Source organism: Aegilops tauschii, chromosome 5, assembly GCF_002575655.3.
Source record: "Aegilops tauschii subsp. strangulata cultivar AL8/78 chromosome 5, Aet v6.0, whole genome shotgun sequence".
NCBI classification, from domain to species: Eukaryota; Viridiplantae; Streptophyta; class Magnoliopsida; order Poales; family Poaceae; genus Aegilops; species Aegilops tauschii.
This window is the reverse complement of record NC_053039.3, coordinates 383,856,310-383,868,882: the sequence shown is the minus strand read 5'-3', so window position 1 is coordinate 383,868,882 and position 12,573 is coordinate 383,856,310. Positions and strand designations below refer to the sequence as shown.

Here is a 12,573-nt window from a genome sequence, read left to right as displayed (position 1 = left end):
AGAGACAGAACACTCGGTGATCAGAGATCGGTTCACCGATTTGACAGCGGACCGGTTAACGACAACTGTTTTATCAGATGTCCGGTTTTGGGAAGCTTTTGACCAGTTTTTTGTTTGGTTTTCTCCTTTTTTTTATTTTAAACTAGTATAAATGCCCGTGCGTTGCAACGGGCGACTAAATTAGTAGAGCTCGTGTCCTTATGTCATTCCGCAACATTTATTTCAATTTTGACGAACGACGGTAAACATATATCCTTGAGTATCACTTTTCAGTAAACACCCTCCCTAACATTGTTCACCGCGATGTATTTCAGCTCCGCACGTTTCATCCGATGACAAAGCAGTGGTGCCTGGAATGGTCTTTCAATTGTATTTTTAATTGTTCAGAATAACACTAATACTTTTTTGTAATTTTTAGGGACTTTTTTTTGTAATTTTATGACTAACAATTTCATTTTTAATTTTTTTTTGCACTGTTTTGGCTTGGACCAGACATAAGGACTTGGTATACACGACACACACACTCTCAGAAAAAGATGTGAATATTTCTCAAAAAAAATGAGAATAATAAGATTTAATAACGACTTGAGATGATGAGAATATTAATATGTAATAATTCCAACTCTGTTTTCATGGAAGCTTGTAAAAACTTAAAAATATTTGAACCTCTGTTAAATCCCGGCCAAAAATCTCTATTTGCTGAAAATGAAACTGTTTTGTTTGAGTAACCATAAAATAGGGAAAGAAAAGAGAAATACACTCAAGAGCCAGCCCCGACCCATCTTTCTTTAAGCCCACTAAGTAGCCGGCACACCCCAAAGCCAGCCTCTTTTCGCAAAAAAAAATATAAAAAATGCCAGCCTCTTCCATTGCTCTGTTCTCCTTGTCGATGAAGAACAGCGGTGGCACGCTTCTGGTCACTCGCTCCTCGCACTGTGTCCCCGATCCGCCTGGGAGGCACCTGCACGTGGCCGACTTGCTCTCCTCTACCTCAGCTCGCCGTCCTCCTGTCGTCGCTTAGTGGCAAGACCACCACAACGCCGCTCGCTCTCCTACCAGATCTCTGCAGAGCGCCTCCTCCTGGATGACCCCGCGTGTGCGCCGCCCGCCGCTTCACACGTCAGCGCCGCCACCTTGCTGCCGTCCCGGAGAGCCTCCCGACAGCCACCGCTGGCCTCTCCATTCTGTCCCGCGCCTGGCTGCCTTCCACCTCGCTCTGCTTCTGTAACGCCGCCTCCGCGCCAGCAAGTCCCGACACCGGCGAGCCATTGCCCTTTGGGTGATGTGGTGCTCCCTCGTCTGCGCCTGTGGCGGGCCGGCTGGTGCTGGGATTAGGCGCGCACTGCGGCCTCGGCTACAATTTTTGACTGGCTAGTCTTGTTTCCGCTCAGGTCTCTTGCAGCATGTGAGTAGAATTCACTTTTGAGCAGTTAATCTTAGAAACATATACACTTCATTTAGATCCAGATCCATTTAGATAGCTCCTAATCTTCATTGTGTTATGTGACTTTTTTTTACTTTTGTACCTGATACTAATAATATTGGGTTGGCATGGTAGTATCGTTAGGATTTTTTGCCTGAATGTGTTAGTGAACACTCATTCCACACAGTTTTCTATCTATGATGGACTGAAAACTGAAGCTGGAATATTTTGGCAGGTAGTTAATTGTAGGGCGATCTTGCACAGTTCTATCTGATGTACTGCATAGTCCAAGTCTTTCCAGACGAATACCATCTACAGACATTGGAAACATTGTTGAGCGCCTTTCCCCAGCTACAGGTTTGCAAATTCACCTTTTCTAGCTTGCTTCTCTGCTGTAATTTCCCAGTTTATGCTGTTCCATGCAGATAATTTCATAACAGAGGTTAATTTTGTCAATCAAAGACTCAACTTGCAAGTGATCCTCATGCCTTTGATCAATTTGGTTGGTTTGCCTGATGTTTATTATCTAGAAAACTAAAGTGTTATTTTCTCCTGTGCTTCACCACTTAAAGAAAGCATTAACATATAGGTTTAGGTGCACTTTTTTGTCTTCACCTGATTGAATATTACCATGTTAGCTAAGGGACTTTTTAGGGCAAAGCACACTATTATATTGTTATGGTGTGTTATTTTATTGTGGTGCCATAATTTGATGATGAACCTATACTTTCGTATATTCAGGGTATAACATGGTAAGTTATCATGTTTGCTTTTTCTGAAGGGCGGTTATCATAGTTATCAAAATCGTCTGCAATGGTCAATTTAGTGATGCCATCAATTTTCTGCAGTAACAACAAAATTTAAGTTAAACCTCCAATTTTGAAATCATCTAACTATATTGAAAATCTAATGGCAGGCTACATAAGCGACTGTATTGAAAATCTAAGGCTCCAACACCCCTTCGCTGACCCCCTGCCTGCCGGGTTGCCGGACAGAATTTTGTTGAGGCCAACCACATCACAAACGGCACACAGGTAAACTAACATCTTCCGCCAAATTCCCCATTTACTAAGTAGTAGCCTTATTTTGTTTAGTTGCTTACATCTCGTGATAAGTAGTAGCCTGATCTTGCGTAAATTGCAAGGAAAATCATAGTCAGAGAAGAATTGATCTAGGACTTGTAATAAAATAACACATATGATTCTCCGACTAAAAAAAGTTTATCCCAATTCTCTTCACCAAATATATGAAAGAAGGAAGGAGAGATTGATCACCGTTTGTTTGAAAGAAGGAAGGTGATTGAATGAATTGATTGCGTTAGGATTAATCATGTCTGGTTACCTTATGTGAAATGATTTCGTTTGGAATGATTGCCTCTGGTTACCTTATGTGATTGATTGCCTGCTAGTACAAATGTGAACCGGGAGGGGGGAAAACCGTGAGGGAGAAAATAGGCGGGGGGAAAGAAAATCAGTGGGACGAGAGGTGGGTCGGGACGGGAGGCTTGACGAACGTAAGAGGGGAAACGGAACACTACGTTTCTTTTAGATAGTAGAGATAGATAGTAGAGATTTTTGTATTTTTTTTCAAATTCGTGATTTTTCCATAAATCATGAGTAGTTTTGAAATTTCTGAGCTTTTTATAACTCTGTCAAAAAAATTCATGAACATTTTTGAAATTTGAGAATAATTTTTAAACATTTGAGAACGTTTATTCAATTTGGTGAACAATTTTCAAATTCTTCCATATTTTTAAAATATAAGATTATTTTTTAATTTTATGAAATGTTTCTTAATTCTTGAAAAAGTTTCAATTTCATTAAAAATGAAATTCGTGAATAATTTTTAGAAATTCATGAACACTATTAAAATGTCTTCAATGCTCTAATTCGTAAATATTTTCCAAATTCATGAACAATTTTTGAATTGACGAACATTTATTTTAACTTCACAAACGTTTTTCAAGTGTAGAACTTTTTCTAATCAATCCATTTTTTTTCAAATCTGTGAACGGTTTCAAAGGCACAAACATTTTCTTAAATGCACGAACTTTTTCAGATTTTTTTTGAGGGGGAAACGAACTTTTTCAGATACTGTTTCTTACAAAAGCCAATGGTCGCCTCGCAAAAAAAAAAAAAAAAGCCAATGGTCAGCCAATCAACGGTCAACCGTGGACCGAACGAACCAAGCCTGAAATCGCGAGGGAAGCACGTTGCTTGATGGGCCGGCCCACGCGAGAGGGCGCGTGAGCGGCGCTGTATAGGAGGTCTCCGTCAGATCCTCAAAAGAAAAAGGAGGTCTCCGTCAGACGAGCCGCGTCCCCCATAGGAAGCTGACTTGGGAAGTTCTACTGCCGAGGGACGTTCTTCGCGCTGCACCGTCCATCAGCCATCTGTGATTGGTCCCTGTAAATTAAATAAATAAGTTGTTATTGAAAAAATACCATCTCTATATGGGCAAGATTACCATCAACAGTTGAGTGAAGCTGAGATTGTTCTTGTAATCTTGAGACTCTTTTCCATTGTCCTTGTAAACTATAACACCTGCAACTTGTCCAGCACCACTACATGCACAAACAAATCTACATGATGTAACTTTGCCATCGGTTGGCCTCTTGTTTGTATACCTTTTTCTGACCTCAGATCCTTTCTGTCCACTGTAGGTAAGCCAAAATGCCCAAGCCTCATCTGAATTTCTAAATTCCATGCCAACAAGAGGTACCAAACTAGGCAATACAACTCTGTAATGTAAATGAAATGAATATTAGACTTGTGGAAGTGCATACAAAATATTGGGACTAATAGTACTGGAAAAAGATTTCTGTAAGGGAATAAGCAAAGAGTAGCAGTAATTGGGATAAGAATAAAATCAAGTAAAATCAGTCTACTTGGGATAAGAAAAATACTTATTAGAATTGGAATCATGGTGCAGTGTATCAGCCTCTTCTTCCCTCTCTGTTACTTCTTCCATTAGAAGAAGGAATGCTTGATCAGAGTTCAGCAAGCTGCTTCTTTCATCAGAAAAAGGGATGCCTGATCCGAGTTCAGCAGGCTGCTTCTTTCATCAGAAAAAGGGATGCCTGATCCGAGTTCAGCAGGCTACTTCTTCGATGAGAAAAAGGGAAATTTGATCAAGTTCTAAAGCAATCTGATGGTGGAAGTTTAATCAATTTCAGTGTTTTATTCATGCAGGCTACTTCTTCCATCAGAAAGGACTAGGGAGACTTACGTGAGATTGAGGAGCAGAGCACCGTCCCCGCTGAGCGCCGGGGATCTCCTTCCGATCAACTTTGGCGCCGTTTCTGTGGCCTCTCGCGCCTTTTTCCCTCGCTTCCCTCGTCTCCCTCTCGCTAGCGTCGGACTGGGCCGATGGGCCGCTTACTTCTGCCCACCCGAGCGAGAAAGCTGGCGCAGGCTGTAGTTTCTGCTCGTATCGTTCGATGGCTGATGGACGGTGCAGCGCGAAGGACGTCCCTCGGCAGTAGAACTTCCTAAGTCAGAGGATCTCGTTCCTCCGCCGCCGCCGCCTTTCATCCTGCTAGGCACATCAGGGCTTCCAGAATTGATTCGCGTTCGGTGGGTCTTAGCTAGAGGTAAAATTTGGAATTGGAGGCATACGGGATTTGATTCCGCTACTTCAGGTAAGAACTTGCAACAACTTTCTACTGAGATTAATCCAGATATATTTGGTTTCAACAACTTTTAGATGTGTATAACTCGTATCTCTTGATAGTCAGGATACTCGACTACTGCCTCGCCCGGTTAATTTGGCGAGGACGATGAATCGTGCGTTCGCCAACGTCATAGTGCGCGATTACGGCAGTAAATTTTACTCGCTGCTCCGGGTCAACCTCAAGCAGCATCTCTTCCACCGCTCAGCAGCAGCAGCAGAAAAGGCGAGTAACAAGAAGGGACTGCCATCGGCGATCCCGAGCTTGGAGCCTCTGCCCGAGCACAAGATCAACTTCTCGACGCCGCCATTCATGGAGGGCGCAACGTACTTGCACTTCTTCTCCCTGCTGAAAGGGCAGGCAGAGGGCCGTGTCATGTTCGCCGACCCTTGCGCCAATCCCGTGATGTACGACATTGACATGGACGCCGTCATCGCCATGCCCGAGACTAACTTCAGCAAACAGAGGGACTCAATCTCCTTGTCCATGACTAGGCCTGGGAGCCAAGACGACGAGCAGCACTATGTCTTGAGCAAAGAACCGGAGAATGTCTTGTTTGAGGTCTTGGAGTACGAGAGGAACGGCTCCGCCAGGGGTCCATCCGCTGGGACTGAACGGAGGTGGCACTGGCAACATCTGCCCTCGCCGCCGATGCGTGGACCGTACCTGCCTAGCCTCCACAGGAGAGAGGTCATCCACCCCTCCGCGGCGGCGGTGGTCGATGAGACGACTTTGTGTGTGTCGTCTGTGGAAACCGGAGCCTATGCCTTTGACACGGTGAAAGGTGAGTGGAGGCAGGCTGGAAGCTGGGCGCTGCCCTTCCATGGCGCGGCGGAGTACGTCCCTGAACTCGGCCTCTGGTTTGGATTCAATGCTACCATTGGCAACACCCACCACTGCCTGGGTGCCTTCGACCTGTCTTCCTGGCCGCCGGTGGAGCACCGCAGCTGGAAATATCTCGATCCGCTGTCCGACGAGTGGTCGACATGGCAGAGGCACCTACTCAACCTTGGCTCAGGCAAGTTCTGCATCGCCACCAGCTTTCAAAATATCGAGTGGCACACACCATGCTACCCTTTACACGGGCTAGATGATGAGATGGTGGTCAATGACCTTACCATCTTGACGGGCGTCGAGGTTGTGCGCAGTGGCGACGGGCTCAAGATGATCAACCACAAGTCTAAACGTCTTGAAGGCATTGAAATCCACTGCGTTCTCTGAGCCAACACTCGTCTGTTTCTTCGGGACTAGATGTGTGTGGGGTTCATTTCTTCTGGGATCGTAACGAAATTATATGCTATGGCCATGAACAAAACTTTGCAGGATGCGCATCTGTCCTCGTATATAAGATTCTCTATTTGAATCTTAAATGACTGAATCAAAATTATCAAACTTTTTTTTGCCTGTGTGCAGCTGGCATTTTACTCATTTACTGTGAATTTTGGGCCCTTATGCTCACTGATAGATATATAAACTGAAGCCGGGGGTTTGAGCAGGGCTCGCTTCAGTTCTACGATTCAGGTAAGGGCTTTGAGCAGGGCTCAGTTCAGTTCTATGATTCAGAGATTCGAGTAAAAATTACTATCACTTATGCTTCAGTACACCCTCCTTTAAGCGGAACTCAATTCAACAAAATTATACATTGAACATCTGCTTCTATATTGCTTTGGCTGCATTGCTTGGTGATACCATTAGTTTTATTTATATACACCCATGGAACATGCGTCAGGACAACAGGGCTGGGCTTCTTTCTAATGACCGCAGCATGATCCGCACGCCACTGGCAGGAGAGCCTCCAGTTGTGAAACTACAGTCACACACTCATCAGTGCCAATGGTGACGTCGGGCCATTCACCTCGACAGACAATCTGAACTCTGAAGCAATGTCCCTTGAATCACTTCCAGGATCGACATTTCATATCTAGGGTTCCTAATTTCCCCCAGGTTACTAACTATGCCGTTTCATGTCCCGCAAGTCTGTTAATCAAAATCGACCACTATTTTCCAAGCAATCGCAATTCCTGTGCCTACAGTTACACACATGTAATTTTAATCCTATCTGCCAAGCCCCACAAATACAACTGTCACCTCTACCAAATACCAATAACGGAGCAAGGTGAGTTCTCAGCTCAAACACACAGGATATATATTAGTCACGTTTCACCCGCAGCTGTGCCGACCATCCTTACATCAGCAATGTTAATACTTTTTTTTTTGAACCGCACATCACCCCTTTTCATTAATGAATAACGGAAATACATCAGTGCAAGCTTCAGTCCATCGCACCATCATCTTGAGCAGCAGCACAGATACACATCATGTTCTTCGCATTCTCCCTGAGCATCATTGTCCCACGCCACATTGCCTCCTGGTCATCACTCTTCAGCAAACCTGCCCCATAATCCAGAAATACACATGAAGAGAACACCACCTCAAAAGGGATTTTAGGAAATTTAAACTCAAAGATTGCTTCATTGCGACAGTTCCAAATGGCCCAGCATATAGCTGCGAGACCAAAACTGTAGAATTTGCTCCCATCAGGTAAAAACTGTAGTACCACGAATAAAACTGCCAAATGTTGTTAGGGCACAACTCGGTGCCAAAGACTGATCTCACAGTTCTCCAAACCACCCTAGCCAATGGGCATAAGAAGAAGAGATGCTGGGACATCTTTTTCTCGCTGCAAAAAGAGCAGCGCGGATTCCCCGTCCAATTTCTCCTGCTCATAACATCCCTGGTCAACACGGCATATTGAAAAAGTTGCCAAAGGAAGATATGGATTTTAGAAGGAATTTTAGCTTTCCAAATCCACCTAAAACCACAACCCGTGATATTTCTCTCTGTGTTCATACATCAACTTAGTAGTAAAAGTCTGCTTGGGGCCCAAAGCCTAAACAATCTTATCAGGATCAGAGGTAATATCCAGCCCAACAATAAAAGAGCACATCTGCAGTCTAGCAATATTACCAGAACCAAGAAGCACATCCCTACCAGCCATATAGCACTCTTTTACTTTCATAATAGCCTTCCAAATAGGGGAATCAGAGAATCTGCTTTTGACCGTGGCCACAGAATCTCTCGTAAGACATTTTGCTTTAACTATATCTTGCCAAAGACCATCTTGAGTATCAAGTTTCCACCACCACTTGTTAAGTAGACTGATATTTTGTTTCTGGAGGACCTTGACTATTTCATTGGTCTATCATACTTGTCTCTGTTTCATGTTTGCCGTCCTTCTACTTATATCTTTTTATTGAGGAAGACTAGGCTCATTCCAAATCCTATAGGTGTCTTGTATGATATTGCACTCAGCAAGAGGCCCTGCACATGTAAATTGTCTGCAGAATGAAGACTATAGTGTCCTGACTCCTGAGATTCCTGTAAATTATCACTCTGGGCATATAAATTATGTGAACACTGTATTATCGCTCCAGAACCAACAGCCCATACACGTATAGTAGAGGGTATTAATTAGCTAAAACAGGCAATGAACAAAAAACAGTTCTATAAAATGCCAATACGCGCACGCTGAACAATGTATAGATACTACAAAATACTAAACAAGAACGATCAGAGTCAAGGACCAAAGTTACCACCAGACGGATTCATAGCGGCGGCCTCATAACACGATGAAAACATGAAAGTGGAAGAACCAGCGAAATAAACTCACCAAATAACAAGCGCATCAAAGCAGGTCCGGGTATATTGAGTCCCCTGTACTATGGTGTCAAACTTTGAGCATGAATAGTTAATTAATAAAATATAAACTAGTTTAAGTCACAAAATCATATGGTGCGAATACTCTTCGAAGCAGCGAGCATACCAAAACAGTTCACTGACACAAAGAATCGCGGGTATGGTCTGCTGGGGCCAAGGCGGGTGCGCATTCTCCACTCGAGATAAAGGTAGAAGGAGAAACAACGGAGAAATCCTCAAGATGAAATTTTACTAGTTGGCTCAAGCGCAGAGGTAAAAAAAAACTAAAACATATGCTAGAATTTAAGCAGATAGCATCACCAACAATTTTAATTTCTAAATTTTACCCAAAAAAATATTTCATAAAGAAAGATGCACAGCATGCATGATGCTTCCATTTCTTCTTTAAGCCATCCATTGCCTATTTCCCAATGGAGATAAAAGCTAAGAAAATATATTCATTCACATCTGAGAAGAAAAACCATGGAAGGATCCATCCAATAACAGTTACACGTAGATAAGTTTTCCTCAGAGCACGCAGTGGATTCTATTGTCCTCCAAGCTGTAACATTCAGACTTGTGCTTGATGATCTGGAAACCATTGATATCGCGCACCACCTCCACGCCAGTCAAGACGGTAAGCTCATTGACCACACCATCAAGTGGTGTGCACGAGGTGTGCCTCGAGAGATTTCGAAAGCTGGTGGTGATGCAGAACTTGCCTGAGCCCATGTTTAGCAGGTGCCTCTGCCGTGGCAACCACTCATCCGGCAGGCGACTGAGATAGTTCCAGGAGTGCCGCACCACTGGTTGCCTGGAGGAATCAAAGTCAAAAGCACGCAGGCAATGGTTGGGGTTGCCAATGGCATCGTCGAGGCCAAACCAGAGGCCAAACTCAGGGATATACTCTGCCGCACCGTGGACGGGCAGCACCCAGCTGCCAGCCTGTCTCCACTCACGGGTTACCGTGTCAAAGAAGGCGCAGGCTCCGGCATCCACGGATGAGGCACATATTGTGGTGGCATCCAACACGACCGCTGAAGATGGAGCACAAGCTTTGCTGTTGCCGCCAGGCAGGCACTGCGGAAACAATGGCGGGCAGGGCAGAGGTCGCCAGTACCAAGGCGGTTTGCTCAGATCAGTTGTCCTGGTATAGTTCAAGACCTCGAACAAGCCACCGTCCTCTCCTTTGCCTATGACATAGAGCTCGTGGTATTCTTGGCCATAGCCCCGCCGAGTGATGGACAGGGAGATTGAGTCGCTCTGCTTACAGAAGTTGGCTTGGGGCATGCCAAAGACGAAGTCCGTGCTAGTGTCGTACATCATCGTGTGGACGTTAGGGCTGACGAAGATGACAGAGCCCTCCCCCTGCCCTTTCAGCAGGGAGAAGAAATGCCTGGCCGTTAAGTCGGCCATGTTAGGCAGTGATGAGAAGTTGATGTTCGTCTTGGGCAGACGCTGCTTGGGGCTCCCTTTCAACATGGTGGATAACCATCCCTTCTTATTGGCTTCTGCTTTTTGGGCAGCTTCTGTTGAAGGGTAGAAGAGATGCTCCATGAGGTTGATACGGCGCAGGGAATAAACTCCCTTGGGGTAATTGTGTACTATCATATTCGCAAACTGACGATTCATCATCCTCGAGAATTTAACACACGCAGTAGTTGAATATCGTGGCTATCAAAAGGAAAAAGTTAGTACAGTAGCATTAACACTTGTCAAAAACTAAAATATCAGGATTACTCTAAATAGAAAGATCAAAGGGTCTGTCTAATTACTGCAAATCTAAGTGACTCAATCAACATAAAAAGGAAAAGCAAAAGAAAAAGGAAAATACCTGCATGAATCTCCGAGTAAAATCAATGACATAGGACTTACACTTTGATGTGCAATACTTAGGGCACATCTAGACGTGCTCTAGCAAAACCTAAGATCAAGGGTGTGTTTGGTTGAAGAATGTGAGCGCTACATTTAAATTTTGTCAAATTATATTTCCATCCAGTATCATATTTTATCTTTTGTAACTAACTAACATTTTCGTGCTACTTCTCTCTTCCAGACCAAAGACAAAAGGGGGAAATATATCAATGTGCCTATTGCCAACTTTGATTAGATGGAGTTCATATTTCAGGATAAGCATGCTACCGGAGAGTTCACGGTCCTTCAAACACCCTATGACCGTGTTCATGCCCGTGACAAGGATTTTATTGGTGATACCGAGAAGAATGTGAGTGATGTTAAGGTTGATCCTGCAACACATGATGATTCAGATTGTGTTCCTGACGACACCACTAATGAATGCTCGTCTTCGAAGCGTCCTAGAGGTGACAAACGTGATAAAGGTAAGTGGGTGAAGTGTGATGAGAGTGCAGCTCAAGACATGACACGGTCTCTGCGTGATATGTCGGATACTATGCGTTACACACACGTACCAACCCGAATGAGAATTTATTCAAAATAACTGATGACATTGAAGAATACCCTCTCTTCATCCGACTTGCGCTACAGACATCTGCGGCCACCAATGAACAAGTGGCTTCCATGTTGAAGGGGAGACCGATGGCTGCTATTCAAGAGTTTGTGCGGTGCTGGATCGGTGATAACTTTCCTGAATACGTTCCCGTTCCTCCTGCTGTGTGATTCATTTCACTGCAAACTTTCAGGATTATTTTGTATGTCTTCCGGCATCGTCTCCTAGGGAGATAATGACCGTGCCTCCTCATGCAGGCATGTAATGATGTCACAGAGTTACTCATTCCTGAACAATAAGCTTTTTACTCAGATTCTTTATCAGTCAGTGTGTTAAAATAATCATCATAAAGTTGCGCTGAATTTTTGCATGACTATTTTACAACTTGATCTGCTTATAGCTATTTATCTGTTTCACTGGTTTTTCAAGGTATTGTAGTGATGATGCACTTGTTATAAGCTACTACTTACTAGTATTTGGTTCATATCAAGACGAGCTAGCTTGCCCTCGACACAGGCAAACGGCCAGCTGCTGGCTCTTGCCAGCAACGGCACTGAACCAAACGGGCAGCTAAGGCAAAGATAGCCCAGCCGAGCTAAGCTAGCTATGAGCCACGGGCGCAGATCGTATACAGACGAAAGGTTAGGCTGGGAGAGGTTCGGATGAATGAATACCTGAAGCTGGCGCCCGGATCTGACAAGCCGGCGCCCGGATCTGACAAGCCGGCGCCTGGAAAGTGGGGTACAAAGGCGGCGGAGGAGGGGAGGGGAGGGGGAGGCGAGGCGAGATGAGATTTCTAAGGGACCTAGATTGTTCTAGTGGCCGAAGTTTTTTTAAGGCCGCGAATAACTGCCAAACTTCAGCTCGGGAGGTGGGATCGGTCGAACGGTCGTTCCCCACGGGAGATCGATCGGATCGGTCGAACGATTTTAGTTCCTTTTTTTTTTCAGAATTACGATTTTAGATTATTTTTTTGTTTGAGGGGTTAGTACGATTTTAGAGCAACCACAGCTGCGCGTCTCAAACCGGCCTCATACACGCAGCGGGCCCGGGTCACGATTTTTCAACCCAGATGTGCTCGTTAAACTGGCCTCAAATGTCTGGACTGACCGGCACCCCTCATATCTACACCAAATATGGGACGGATATGGGGCGCCTATCATGTCGGACCCGACAACACGACCTCATCTCCAATTGCATCAAATCCATCAAACCCTTCCTCATGCTCCCGCCGCCCTCCAAGCCTTTCTGCACCCGAGCCCTCGCCATCCTCCACCCTCGCTCCCCATCCTCACCACCTGTCCTGTCCCTGACCGC

General features: G+C 44.7%; 2 protein-coding genes across 7 annotated transcripts; one reads left to right on the top strand and one right to left on the bottom strand.

The window, feature by feature from the left end:
• The first annotated feature begins 862 nt into the window (after positions 1-862).
• LOC109786136 (uncharacterized) lies at positions 863-6,493 on the top strand. 3 transcript variants are annotated; one of them, XM_045228989.2, is made up of 6 exons: positions 863-1,405; positions 1,659-1,780; positions 2,340-2,457; positions 4,086-4,140; positions 4,355-5,063; positions 5,156-6,493. In XM_045228989.2, exon 6 carries the CDS (start codon positions 5,202-5,204, stop codon positions 6,312-6,314), a length of 1,113 nt encoding a protein of 370 aa, XP_045084924.1. In that variant the 5' UTR covers positions 863-1,405; positions 1,659-1,780; positions 2,340-2,457; positions 4,086-4,140; positions 4,355-5,063; positions 5,156-5,201; the 3' UTR covers positions 6,315-6,493. The 3 variants fall into 3 exon arrangements, with proteins under 3 accessions (XP_045084924.1, XP_020200305.1, XP_045084923.1); XM_020344716.4 differs by lacking the exon at positions 4,086-4,140 and having other exon boundaries at positions 4,615-5,063; XM_045228988.2 differs by lacking the exon at positions 4,086-4,140.
• A 580-nt stretch (positions 6,494-7,073) lies between these two features.
• LOC109786137 (uncharacterized) lies at positions 7,074-12,147 on the bottom strand. Of its 4 annotated transcripts, none has more exons than XR_012184947.1 (3): positions 11,931-12,103; positions 7,651-11,544; positions 7,074-7,484 (listed from the first exon to the last, which is right to left on the bottom strand). XR_012184947.1 is itself a non-coding variant. In XM_073500461.1 (2 exons), the coding sequence occupies exon 2, from the start codon at positions 10,422-10,424 to the stop codon at positions 9,318-9,320; it is 1,107 nt and encodes a 368-aa protein (XP_073356562.1). In that variant the 5' UTR covers positions 10,425-10,463; positions 11,931-12,137; the 3' UTR covers positions 9,087-9,317. The 4 variants fall into 4 exon arrangements, 1 of the variants encoding a protein (XP_073356562.1); XR_012184948.1 differs by having other exon boundaries at positions 7,651-10,463; XR_002238259.4 differs by lacking the exon at positions 7,651-11,544 and having other exon boundaries at positions 7,215-7,484; positions 11,931-12,147.
• Positions 12,148-12,573: the final 426 nt, after the last annotated feature.

Coding starts and splice junctions, on each gene's coding strand:
- LOC109786136 (XM_020344716.4), top strand. CDS start 5,202: ATGAATCGTGCGTTCGCCAACGTCATAGTGCGCGATTACGGCAGTAAA.
- LOC109786137 (XM_073500461.1), bottom strand. CDS start 10,424: ATGATGAATCGTCAGTTTGCGAATATGATAGTACACAATTACCCCAAG.